We start from the raw sequence: 12,242 nt of genomic DNA, 5'->3' as shown, positions 1-12,242 counted from the left end.
GAGGAAAACAGGGGGGGGTATTCTGAATCAAATCTTGTACTCAATTATTTAATAAACTACCAGTATAATATCAGAGTGGGAGGGAGAGGGAGAGGAGCTGTGTTTCTTTAGCATGCGCGCTCAAGGAGCGACGAGCGGGGAGGCAGCACAGCCCCGGACGGACCTGACACAGGAATCCCAGCAGCCTCCCTCCTCTCGTGTAAAAGGCTCCTCTCCCTCTTTGCTGCTTTAAAGTGAGCTCGTCCCTCCCTCCCTACTCCACAGCTCGCTTTAAAGCAGCAAAGCAGGACAGGAGACACTTACACCTAGCTTCCTGCTGTGTGTAGAAGGGAATGAACTCTGCTGTATGACTCACTAGCTTGAGTTAGGAAGGATAATATTTAATCAATATGTCCTCTTCTACTATCCACAATTCCCACATGCAGCCTCTCCTGTTTTGTGCTTTTTTTACAGGGCTCAGCTGGTGCTGACTTTGAATGGGTGTGATGGTGAAGATCATCCACAGCCATCTTTTGGACATCTTGAAGGACTTGGGGAGGAGGAATTCAAGACGTCCAAGGGCAAATTCATTCAGTTCCTTTAGTGAACAGGTTTAGGTATTTGTGCTCCTTTAGTTTTTATACTTCAGGGTCTACAGAACTCCCTGCCACAATAAATTTAATCAAACCTTATTTTGCCTTTTTCTGCCTTCTTCCCCTAGAAGGCCTTTGAAGTATGAATGGCACAGGCCTGAGTTTGACGCTGGAGACGGAATGATATATTAACTAGGATGGCTAATTAAAGGTGTATTTTGTACATTAATGGAATACTGATATTAACTTGGGATCTTACATGAGTTTGTTGACAGTTTTGAAGGACTCTGTTGTCTCGATGAGAGATGTGAAGGAGAAGACCTGTGGTCTTGCAAACAATTTCCCAGAGAAGAAGTTACTCTGCAGTTTGCCCATTAATCCTGGCGCTTACCCACTGCACACCTGAGGCTGCCTGGTTTCCTAACTGTGGTTAGATCAGGAGAAACCTGTGGGCTTCTGTTCTCCTTCCTGCTGTCTCCTCTCCTGGCGGGTTGGTGTCATGTTGCATGTCTTACTTACCTAAAAGTTAATGGAAGGAAATGAAGGTCAGCAGAAGGTCATATATCCCTCATAATATATACACCAGTTGAGAAATACTTTCCAATTATTGGCCTTTAAAATGAGGAACAGAAGTCCTCTCAAGGAGGAAGAAACTCTGAAAATAAGGGCACGCTTAGGGATCTGAAACTTCAAGCCCGCACGCCTTGCCAACCCTAGTCCCTATCTATGCAGGCCAGGTTGGATTGCTGGTCTTATCTGAGAGCACAGGAATAGAGGAAGCTGCCTCATGTCAGTTGGTCCACCTGGCTCAGTATTAATGACACTGACAGTGACTCTTCAGGGTCCGGGACAGGGATCTTCCCAGCGCTACCTGGAGACCACAAGGGATTGAACCTTGGGTCTTTTTGCATGGAAGCAAGCGCTCTGCCATTAAGTCATGGACCTTCCCCAATCAGCCTAGTCTGAAGTTTTACGCACTGAATGTGCTCCAACTGCCAGCATTAGGAAGTGAAGGCAATTGTCACACCATATACAGCTAAATGCAGGCATGCTGGAATATTCTGTTACTGATTTGCTACTAATGCAAATAATGGTGTATCACTCTAGCTTTCAACCTTTCAACCTGTGGAGTTGTGACCGAGTTAACCAGATGATTCTGATGTCGTTTTAATATATCACCCGGCTCAGCTGCCTTTAATTTGTTTTTTCCTCCAGCTTCATCCCACCAGAACGTCTCTCTCTCCAGTCCTGCAGAAACCACATGCTGCAAAAATCAGCATTTTTAAGTGCATGACTGTGCCAGGAGAAGGGATATTCCCAAACAGCATCATAGGACCCTCCAAGACAGCCGCTATTTTTGAATGGGGATTCCAACCACACATGAGCAAATTCAGTTTGCGCAATTAAAGCAGATTTGAAGCTGTTGTGCAACATTCTCACTTTCCCAAAAGGAAACTGACAGAAAAATGTGGTGGGAAATGTTAGACAGCACTTACTTTGAAGCAACATCTAGCCTTCCTGCAAATGAGTCAGAGCAAATGCTGCCATCTAATTTCCCTGCAAACAAATTGGGATAAATGCCCCCCCCCCAACTTTTATTTTTTTGTTTATTTATTTATTTAGCCTTTTTAACTTTCACACAATGCAGCGTCTGTACTGAGATGAAGACTCCAATATACAGCTCCCAAGGGATAATATTCAGGTCTTAGAAACTAACATTTTGTTGCTTTCCTTCCAAATCTGTGGCTTTTGAGACTTCTGAGAATCATTTGAGGAAGTGAAAAATTAGGCAGGAGGAAAAAAAACCTTTTGTAACAAATCTGGTTTTTTTGAGGCAGTGAGAGACATGAGAAAGAGGTCCTGTGGTCTTACAGAAAGTGTATCAAAGAAGTTACTCTGTGGATTCCCTATTAATGAATACATTAATAGAATACATTGCTGATGCTGCGCCGCCGACACATGATTTCCGTTCTCATCCTGGGGCAAAGTTCTCAACTCAAGGAAACTCTTCCAGGTTAGCGGAGTTTGTAACCTGAAGCGTTTGTAACCTGAGGCATTTGTAACTCGAGGTACCACTGTACTGATAATTTACCTGGTGCAGAGAATAGGTTGCCCCAACTCCTAAGCATCCTTGCTCCTCTCTCCTCCATGGAGGATGACTTCCCATCACATGTCTTGTTTAACTAAATGTTAATGGGAGGAAATGGGGATCAGCAACCTCCCAAAATAGCCAGGAAGTCCAATGCAAAGAGAGCACATTACAGTGGTACCTCTGGTATCTCGGGTTAAGTACTTAATTCGTTCCGGAGGTCCGTTCTTAACCTGAAACTGTTCTTAACCTGAAGCACCACTTTAGCTAATGGGGCCTCCCGCTGCTGCCGTGCCACCGCCGCGTGATTTCTGTTCTCATCCTGAAGCAAAGTTCTTAACCTGAGGTACTATTTCTGGGTTAGCGGAGTCTGTAAACTGATGCGTCTTTAACCTGAAGCGTCTGTAACCCGAAGTACCACTGTATGTCTTATTTTCAAATGAACCTCTATGAGGCTGAAAATTCATTTATCAGCACGGTGTGGGTTCCCCTCCCCACGTGCATCTCGCAGCGGTTGCACAACCACCTGCTGCGTCCTGTCCCTTCCTCCCGCTTTTCCCCGGCCTCCTCCCAGCTTTGGATCCCGGGGACAAGAAACCCCTTCCCTTCTACCACAATGTAGAAAAAACCGCTCTCAGAAAAGCTTAAGCAGACTTCAGAGTCCTTCCCCTCGGAGCCCTTCCGAAGCCGCGCAACTTGCGCGCCTGCCGAAGCGCACGGCTGGGCGGGGGCGGAAAAGAGAGAGCAGCGGGAAGAAAAATCCCTTCAGGCCATCTCGTCCCCGCCGTCGAGTCTGCTGGTGTCTGAAGCGAAAATGCTCCTCTGGTTCCCCAGGCGATTGGGGGCGGTAGGCGGGGAAGGCGAGAGTCTCAAGATCCCAGCACAAGGGATGAGGAAGTCGCGTGCGAAGGAGAGAAACCGAAACGTCCCAGAAAGCCTCCAGCAAGGCTTCGGTGTCCTCGCAGAGACTGCGCACCTGCTTAAGCGCAGGGGTCGGGCAGGAGCAGCCGCGGCAATCGCGGGCTCCGTCACCGCCGTCGAGTCCCCTGGTGTCTGAAGCGGGGCTCTGCCTCTCGGGACTTCGACGGGGCGAGCGACTGAAGCGGGCAGGGAAGGCGGCTGGGAGAGGCCAGAAACCCGCGCAGAGCTTCCCCGCCCGAGGGATGTGGAAGTAGCCCGTTAAGGAGAAGGAAGCCGCTCTTGCAGGGCCTTTGGGTGGGGGGGAAATGCTGTCGGTGAAATGTTTCCTGAGCTGCGCTGGGGACGGGTGCTTCTCTGAAGAGGATTCCTTCCGCTCCGGCAGAGTATCCCGGCTGCCAAGTCTCCGCTTGTTCCGTGGCGCCAGCCGTGGCCCCCTGAGTCTCACCCCGGCGCGCTCCGAGGAGGGCGAGCTGGAGAAGTTCCCGGTCAGGCTGCTCCGCCACACCTGCGAGAGCAGCGCCGTGGAGGTGGCGCCCGAGGCGCGGAGGACCATCGACGGCCGGCGCCAGGCGGACAAGCGCCTCCTCCTCAGCAGGCAAGGTAAGGAGCTCGGGAAGGGGAGCCGTTGCTTCGCCCGGATCTCCTCTGGAAACGTTGGCCGGGAGAGGGGAGGTTTGCTTCCCGGGGTCCAGCTGTACAAGCGCGTGGCGACAAAATTGGAGGGGCGACTTGGGAATCCCCTGCCTCCCGTCCTATATCCCCGCTTTGCTCTCCTTCTCCCTCTCATTATTCCATTGCATCACCTCAACCTGGGCATTAAACGGCAGGGACGAAATTTCGAATATATTGTATCTCTCTTCTATGCGTTATTCTGAAGAACACTTTCTTACTCAACCTTCCTTTGCAACAGTTATTTTTGGAAAATGGCAAGCCGGGCTAGGAAAGACTTGCCTCTATCTGCGGCCTTGGAGAGTCACTTGACCTTGAAAGTTGGTCCTGGGAAATTAGGCAGGCAAGCGGTAGGATCCCGTATAGGGAAGCTTTTCATACCCTGTTGAGGTTCTCGTTCTTTTTCTGCTGATGTCAAAACAAGCAAACAAGCAAACAAACGTTTCTACAACAGGTAATTTGCAAAATGTCACAATGTCTAGTGATGAGATGATCCACACGGGAAGGAAGCATCTATGGAAAATTCCTGAAAAGGACCCAGAACACATTTTCGAAGAATGTGAGAAAGGTCACAAATTGCCGATTAGAACTCGGGAAAGGGGGATGAAATCTTGTCACCAATTTGTGGAATGCGTAGAAATGGACAATTGGAAAAAGAGGCGGTCGTACAAAATGCAGCACAAGGTGAGTTTGGTTTAGGGTTCTTCCTAATCCTCAAGGACAATGAAATTTCTCCTTCGATCACAGTAGAGCTATGTGGGATTATACATAATTGTCCTTATTTTACAGAGTGGAATCAAATTTCAATCCAGATTCCTGCCCACTCGGTGTTGCGGTGAGAAAAAAACCCAGTTTGTAGAAGAAGAAAGCAGTAGTCAGACAGATGAGACTGCAGATTTTGGGGGAAGTGTCCCGTGTAGCAGGTGTCCCAATAAGGTAAGGGACTGGACTCAATCTGATTTGCATTACCACCCACAGGAATGAGGAATACATGGATACTTACAAGGTGAATCTACCAAACTTGAAATTCAGGTTTACTGTGGAAAGTAATATGTTTGTGGGAATGTTAAGGAAGGTAGGAGAGGATATATTGTTTTGACATTATCCCTCCTCATGCTAGTGAGAAAACAGCTGGGGGGGAATCCTTTTGCACCTTATTGGAAGCAAGTTGATGATTCGTTAGAATCATTTAATTAAGCAATCCAGTCTGCCTTGTCCAGTCTGGATTGTTCCTGGTAAGTTTCCCCTTTATTTCCCTCTTAAAATAATAATAACACAACACAGTCTTCTTTAAGAGTAAGAATAAAGTTTTGCTCACATTTCGTTCACAGCAGTAATCTGAAGGTAGGCTTTATCTAGTGGTTACAGTGAAAAGAAGTCTGAGCTACATCTCAGACTTTCTGCTTTTGGGCTCCATCCTATGTGAAGGTTGAGCCCTGTGCTGGCTGAGAGCCAGGAGAGCAAGAGTCCAAGAGACAGATGGTTGTGTGGCCAGCCAGGGTCATGCCCATCTACCTGGTCACACAAAGAGGCAGGAAGCGTCAGAGCAGGTATGACAGGAAGTCCTCTCTGTCTGGAGCCACATTCCTCTGTGTGTCCATTCTAGGCAACAGGAAAATGTTGTACTTGGCTGCTCTAGTAATAATACATCCCACACTTTTTAGAACCATTGGTGTTGGTTTGTGTGTGTGTCAATAGATAGTGGTGAAGCAGTTTCCCTACAGTTGGCAATGGAAGTAAATAGAATTGCAATTGACTTTCTGTACTACCACACTGTGATTTCAGTTTCGGGTAGAATCATCAGTCCTATTCACATTTTACAGACAGTCCACAGAATGTTATCAATTTGAAATCCACACATTTTTTTCTGGTGCTTTAACATTTTTTAATCAATGTACATTCAGCTTGTAGCGGAGTTCATCAATTTCAGCCTACCTTCGTGGAATGTCTCCTATACTAAACTGCCTGTTGAGGATTTTGGGGAAGAAATACATTCTTATTTTCAGATGAGGTTGGGTGGGGGTGGGGGGTGCATTGGCATCAATATTAATCATTACTGCTTTGTTAAAGGCTCTTCCAGGAAAAATCAACCCGGAGGTTGTTCTGGATTTACAAGGGAATCATGCATCCTACAAGTGAGTAATTTATCTCACACATTTTTCAGCCTACCTTCTGGGGAATGTTCTGTAGACTTGGCTCATGTGGGTCTCACAATCATGATGAATGTTGGTGTTCTCTAAAGCACACCCAGGTTACATCTGTAGCTGCACATTTATGTGGTAGATCAGTAGCAGTGACCAAGATCTACTGTATTTCAAGGAAGCTGTGGGTCAGCTACTATATCAGATGCAGGAAAACCAAGGAAGAATAACCACAAATTTCAGGCAGTGTTAAACTTTTACTACATGATATGTTTTACCAAGCAAGCACATAGGACACGAGTTATGATTTCTCTTAACAGCAAAGGAATGTGTTCCACCCCCTTCCCCATTTGACTTTTTCTTGCTTGCTTTCAGGTTATGCTTTACTGAGCCTGGCTCTTTCCGTTGCTGTTATACTGATCTCATATTTGAGGTGAGGGGCGCTGTGACCATCACATACCAATTTGACTCATGGCCTAAACACCTGAACAGGTGGGATGCATGGAAGTTGATGGTTGCCGGCCCTTTGCTCAACATCCAAGCAGATCCAGTCGAGTCTGTGTCAGCTATTCAACTCCCTCACTTCTTGTGTCTTGCAGGTACGGTAAGAGAAAGATTCCATAACCATTGAACAGGAATCCTAAATGGGATTGACTATCATGGCATTCTGCATGAGAGGGAGAAGTAGGCTTCCTAACCTAAGCTCTTATTCTCCCCCACTTGTAACATGCTTGTCCCTCTTAAACCATTTTGATTGTGAGAATAGCAGGGCAATAAATAGGCATTAAACGTTGGATTTGACTAACATTTACTCAGAGTAAACCCACTGAAAGGAATGACTAAATGGGTCAATTAATTTCAATGGGTAAAGAATAGTCATTTGGGAGGTAGGACAGGATACACATCTAATAAATAATAAATGGTAGTTGAATAGTTCATGTGAACTTGAGTATGCACCTCTCGAGTGTTTACACACTCTTCCAAGGACAAAATACCTCTGCTGTCTATAGCCCATGTTTTCTGGTTTCCACCTTGGTAAATCACTGCTCTTGATTTGCATTATGGGAAGACGTGCAGATGCTCCTTGAACTTTAGTTCCTATTCCTTACTACCAATTCAGATAATAAATGCTGCTGTGTGGTTTGAATTGCAGCTATTATATTCCAAGGACCGCCAGATCCATTGTAGGTGCAGAAAGTGAATCTCAATCCAGACAAAACTGTTGATTAGTGGAAGGAGAGTTCTAAGGGGCTGGCAGAGAAATCTAGAGGACCATCTCTGGCCCCCAAGACTGAGGATGCACACTTTTGCTGTAGTGCCTCAGCTAAGGAACTTCTTGTTGCAGTAGAGCCAGTTCATGTCTTACGGTATTGGAATCTGGGCAACAGAGAGCAGATGCTCATTTGAGACAATCTGTGCTAGACATAAAGCAGCATCTATTATCACAGGCTATCAAAAAAAGCAAGCCAGTTATGCAAACAAAAAAAAAAAAAGGCTGGATAAATTGATGGTCAGCCATCACTTGAAACAGCATAACAGCATTCCAGTGTACAGTATTTTGAACCTTCTGGAGTCTTCAGGAATGGGTGAACTAAAGGTCGTAAGAACTAGGTGCCTACCTTAGGGCAGTGGGTCTGCAGGCTAACTACTATTAAACTGTGTTTCATTTGCATTCCTTCCTCTGATAGGTAAAAAGGGTTCCCAAGTCCGCATAGCACATTTTGTCGGTAGGATGATGAGTCTGCAGAAGCCAGACAGAGTGGGACCACTTCATGCTGTGTTGGAAAACCCCAAGTTATCTCCCTGTGGAGCAGTTTTCAAAAAGTTTTGGTTTAAGCAAAAGATAAAGGTGCACGCTGTGGCCCTGCTCTATGAAAAGCTGGAAGTCTCTGCTCCAATATTCCACCTCTACCTCCTCCCCAATGACTCTTCCTTTAAAAAGGTAACCAGGAATCTCCAGTTCTACTAGGTTCTACAAATTTTCAAGATGATTAGCTTGAGCCTGTTGATCAGAGCAAGGATCTGGTCTGAAGGCATATGAAGCCATCATCTTGCTGAGGCCAAGCAGGTCAGGGTTTGGTCAGCGCCTGGGTGGGGGGTTAATTAGGAACTGCATGTGTGGTTTCTTGGATTCCATGGTGGAAAAAAGACAGGGAATCAATTGACCAAGATTCAGTATTGAGTGTCAAAGTGACCTAGGTTTCCTTATATGTTGTTAGTCTCGGAAGCGTTTACCCAGAGAATATCTGAACCTCTGCCAGTTCACTTTGTTGGAAAATCCTCCAGCAGTTTGTCATCTTCTTTGCATGTCTCAAAAGTGACTTTGTTTGCTCGTTCCAGGCTGTCCATGAGTATGAAGTGAAGTGCCATTCACGAAAAATGCAAAAAAATCCTGTGACCATGAAACCTCTTAAGATTGGCTCTTGCTTCTCTGTGCAGAAGTTAGATGGTGTCACAATCTATCCGAAGGTACAGTGCGAAGAGGGTGAAAGGTTTTGCTGGGAGGGTACCTAGCCTGTGAGGTATGAGAATAGGAGAAACTCAGCTCAGACCTCTTCAGCCTTTTGCTTACCCTCTTGAATGGAGGGCTGGGTGGAAAGCTGTGGGTTAAGCAACATTCGCACATAGAATCATAGAGTCGGAAGGAACTTTGGGAGTCATCTTTTCCACCTGCCTCTAAAGTCCACCTCCCTGCCCAGTGCAAGCTCTCCAAAGAAGGATGCAAATACCTGTTAAATCCCTTTGGAGATGACTGTGCAGCCTCTTCTTAAATAATGCCAGTGAAGTTGGGGCCACCACCTCCCAAGGCACTGTCCCAATGGTAACAACTGTTACCATTAGGAAGTTTTCCGAAAGGTTTTGCCAAAATCCACCTCCTTGCAATTTCCACCGATTGTTTTAGTCCTGCTCACTGGACCAACAGAAGTCCATCTTTCATTCATTCTTACAGGAACTGAAGTTAAACTACCTGAATGCAGACATGAAACAGCAGTACATTGAACTGTGTGCTCAGCACATGCAGGATGAACTGGAGCTCAACCTGATAAATAAGAAGGATGAACTTGTGTGGAGGGCCTGTGTGAGACACGGTGAGCATTAATTGAAAGAGGACCAAAGGTTGGACCATCCATTGGGAAGCAGGCTAATGGAGGACATTCCAGCCACATTCCCCCTCTGATTTCCCTTTTTGTTATCTTTCAGATGAGTTGACTTCTTCTGTTCTGCCCGCAGCACAAGGTAAGTTTTATTTAATTATTTTAATTGTTTATTCACTTCCCCTGTGTTTGTGCTTGTATCTGATCCTTCTTCCCAATAGGTGCAAAGAGTAAGCATTTGATAAAGTATTAGATACTAAGGCAATGCAACACACACCCCAACTGAAATATGATTCAGGATCAACTTTGGTGATCCAGATCTGGTTCAGTTCACATTAATATGGATCTGGCCCAACCCAATATGGAGTCCTGAATTGAAATCCAGAAAAAAACAAATCTTCAAAAATGTCATTTGCTGCATTCGGAAACCAAAAGAGCTATAGCCTTTTGTTTGTTTGTTATTTCACATAGGTGGTGAAACTTGGGAGACATGAGGGGATTAACATTGCCAAATTTCAGACAGGGTGACTCTGGGTTAGCCACCTTTAAACATTTGATCAAGGAAGGACTCCATGATTTGACCAAAGCTTGAGATGGAAGGATTGATAAGGACATCCCAATCATAGTTTGTCTAACTTCCCTCTTTTATGTCCCCTTTCAGAAGACTTGACGCCTTCTGTGTTGCACTCAGTACAAGGTCAGTAGGAATCTATAAGATGGTCTCATGTAACCAGGTCTTCTCCCAAGGACAAAGGTCTCTTGCATACTAAATTGTCATGGATTTAGAAGGCAGATAGTCAGTAGAATTTTATGTTTGAGAGGTCTTACAGGTGGTTTTTGAAAACATATGTAAGTAACAAGTGTGGCTCACCCAAATCTGGCCACCTGCAAAGTCCTATTTTGCACTTGGTAACTGACATAGTGTCAGTGGATAAGCTGGGGTGGCCCATATTGGTGAACTCCTTCTGGAGCTCAGTAAGTTAGTATTAACTGTTTTAGTAATTGTCATTTTGCAAATAACCACAGAGATAGGATATGAAGCCAGGCATCACACGTCCTGGTCAAGGATGCCAGCAGACCAATGCAGCTTTTGCCTTTCCATGGCTGCTGACAGACCAGTGAGCTTTCCATTACTACTGTCCCAGGGGCAAAATTGTTGCAGAAGTAGAGGCTCTTGGAGGCAAGCTAAGTCCTGGATACTCCACCTCCTACCAGAGGTCAGTCTCTTGCAGCATCTTCTAACCCCCCCTTTAAATGTGAATTGTTCTTCTTTTGTGTGACAGATGCTCATCCATCCAGCTCCTCTGACTGCCATTTCATTGAACAGCACCGGGAACAGCTGATCCAGCGGACCACCAACGTTGCAGCAGTCCTGGATATGCTGCACGGCCAAATCCTGGATGAAGAACAGTATCAAAAAATCTCTTCGAGGGAAACTAACCAAGAAAAAATGAGGGAACTCTACACGCTGGTGCCTGGCTGGAACCACTATTGTAAGGATCAGCTCTACAAGGCACTGAAGGCCAAAAACAGGTTCCTTATTGCTGACCTTGAATGGAGCTGAGGCTGCAGAAATGGAGATATCTATCCTAGGGGATCCAGTTGCATGCATTGAATGATCTTCCCTTTGTACTGAATTAAGGAAATCAGCCCTGAGTGCTCACTGGAAAGACAGTTCCTGAAGCTGAGGCTCCAATACCTTGGCCACCTCATGAGAAGAGAAGACTCCCTGGAAAAGACCCTGATGTTGGGAAAGATTGAGGGCACAAGGAGAAGGGGACGACAGAGGACGAGATGGTTGGACAGTGTTCTCGAAGCTACAAACATGCATTTGATGAAACTGCAGGAGGCAGTGGAAGACAGGAGTGCCTGGCGTTCTCTGGTCCATGGGTTCACGAACAGTCGGTCACGACTAAACGACTAAACAACAACTACTGAATCTATTAAGCTGTTCAAAGCAGAATTTCCTACTGCCTGAGCCTCCATCCTCTTCCTATCTTACTCTTGGTCCACACACACCCGCAGCTGGGGTTCTGCTTTGAATCTGTTCTTCTGTGCAAAGGCCGTGGGAAGGACAATTTGAATACTGCCTCCAGAGCCTACCCACTCTATGAAGAATTCAGCGATATCCTTCCCACCCGACCCTTCCCTCAAGGCCCTCAACCGGGCTAGCCTAAACGCCACCGGGCGCCTTCGGCGGGCTCTGGAGTGCCAGTTCCCCGGGCAGCACTTCGGCAGAGGCCGGGAAGGAGAGCCCCGAGGAGCGCTTCCGCGCGCCGAAGGCACAGGCGGGAGAGAAGAAGGAAATTCTCCACTGGAGAGGAAGGAGCCCCAGTCGCAAAAAGTCTCCCCCAAGCCCCGCCTCCTCCCTTCCGGAAGACAGAAAGCGAAAGCGGAAGCTGTTAGAGCAGAGGAGCTTCCTCAGACGGGAGGAAAGCGAAAGCAAGATGAGAAGCGGAGCTCGGAGCTCCGGACCCGCCCCTTCCGCCCGCGCGGCCAATCAGAGCCGACGCGAACGGCCAGGGAAGCCTTGGAATCAGAGCGTGTTCCTTTAGCGCCACCTGCTGGGCTCCGCCGCGCTGTCGGGGAAGGACAAGAGCCGAGTTTCTGTTTCTCGCACGCTGCACGGCGCCCCGCGGGACTTGCAGGATCTGGGGAAGTTCAAAGGCAGATTCCACAAGCTCCCGCGGCAGGGGGGCGGAGCAGTACGCCTGGGTTCCCAGAATGGGCGCAGCCAAGGGGGGCAGGTGTCCCC

General features: G+C 46.9%; 1 protein-coding gene across 1 annotated transcript; it reads left to right on the top strand.

Moving 5' to 3' along the window:
* The first annotated feature begins 3,639 nt into the window (after positions 1-3,639).
* LOC309353972 (NACHT, LRR and PYD domains-containing protein 1b allele 2-like) lies at positions 3,640-12,177 on the top strand. The gene is made up of 11 exons (XM_081883640.1): positions 3,640-4,182; positions 4,706-4,935; positions 5,041-5,187; positions 6,322-6,386; positions 6,768-6,991; positions 8,081-8,334; positions 8,733-8,861; positions 9,343-9,481; positions 9,594-9,629; positions 10,149-10,184; positions 10,771-12,177. The coding sequence occupies exons 1-11, from the start codon at positions 3,888-3,890 to the stop codon at positions 11,049-11,051; spliced, it is 1,836 nt and encodes a 611-aa protein (XP_081739766.1). The 5' UTR covers positions 3,640-3,887; the 3' UTR covers positions 11,052-12,177.
* Positions 12,178-12,242: the final 65 nt, after the last annotated feature.

This window comes from Podarcis melisellensis (genome assembly GCF_964234715.1).
Source record: "Podarcis melisellensis genome assembly, chromosome: 13".
Lineage (NCBI taxonomy): Eukaryota > Metazoa > Chordata > Lepidosauria > Squamata > Lacertidae > Podarcis > Podarcis melisellensis.
The sequence above is the reverse complement of the archived record's forward strand: the minus strand, read 5'-3'. Positions and strand labels throughout refer to the sequence as shown.

What these genes read in the sequence shown, in the direction of transcription:
- LOC309353972 (XM_081883640.1), top strand. Translation starts at nt 3,888, where the DNA reads ATGCTGTCGGTGAAATGTTTCCTGAGCTGCGCTGGGGACGGGTGCTTC. An exon ending in CCTCCTCCTCAGCAGGCAAG is followed by an intron (nt 4,183 to 4,705) that starts GTAAGGAGCTCG and finishes TTTCTACAACAG; the next exon opens with GTAATTTGCAAAATGTCACA. An exon ending in GGGAATCATGCATCCTACAA is followed by an intron (nt 6,387 to 6,767) that starts GTGAGTAATTTA and finishes GCTTGCTTTCAG; the next exon opens with GTTATGCTTTACTGAGCCTG.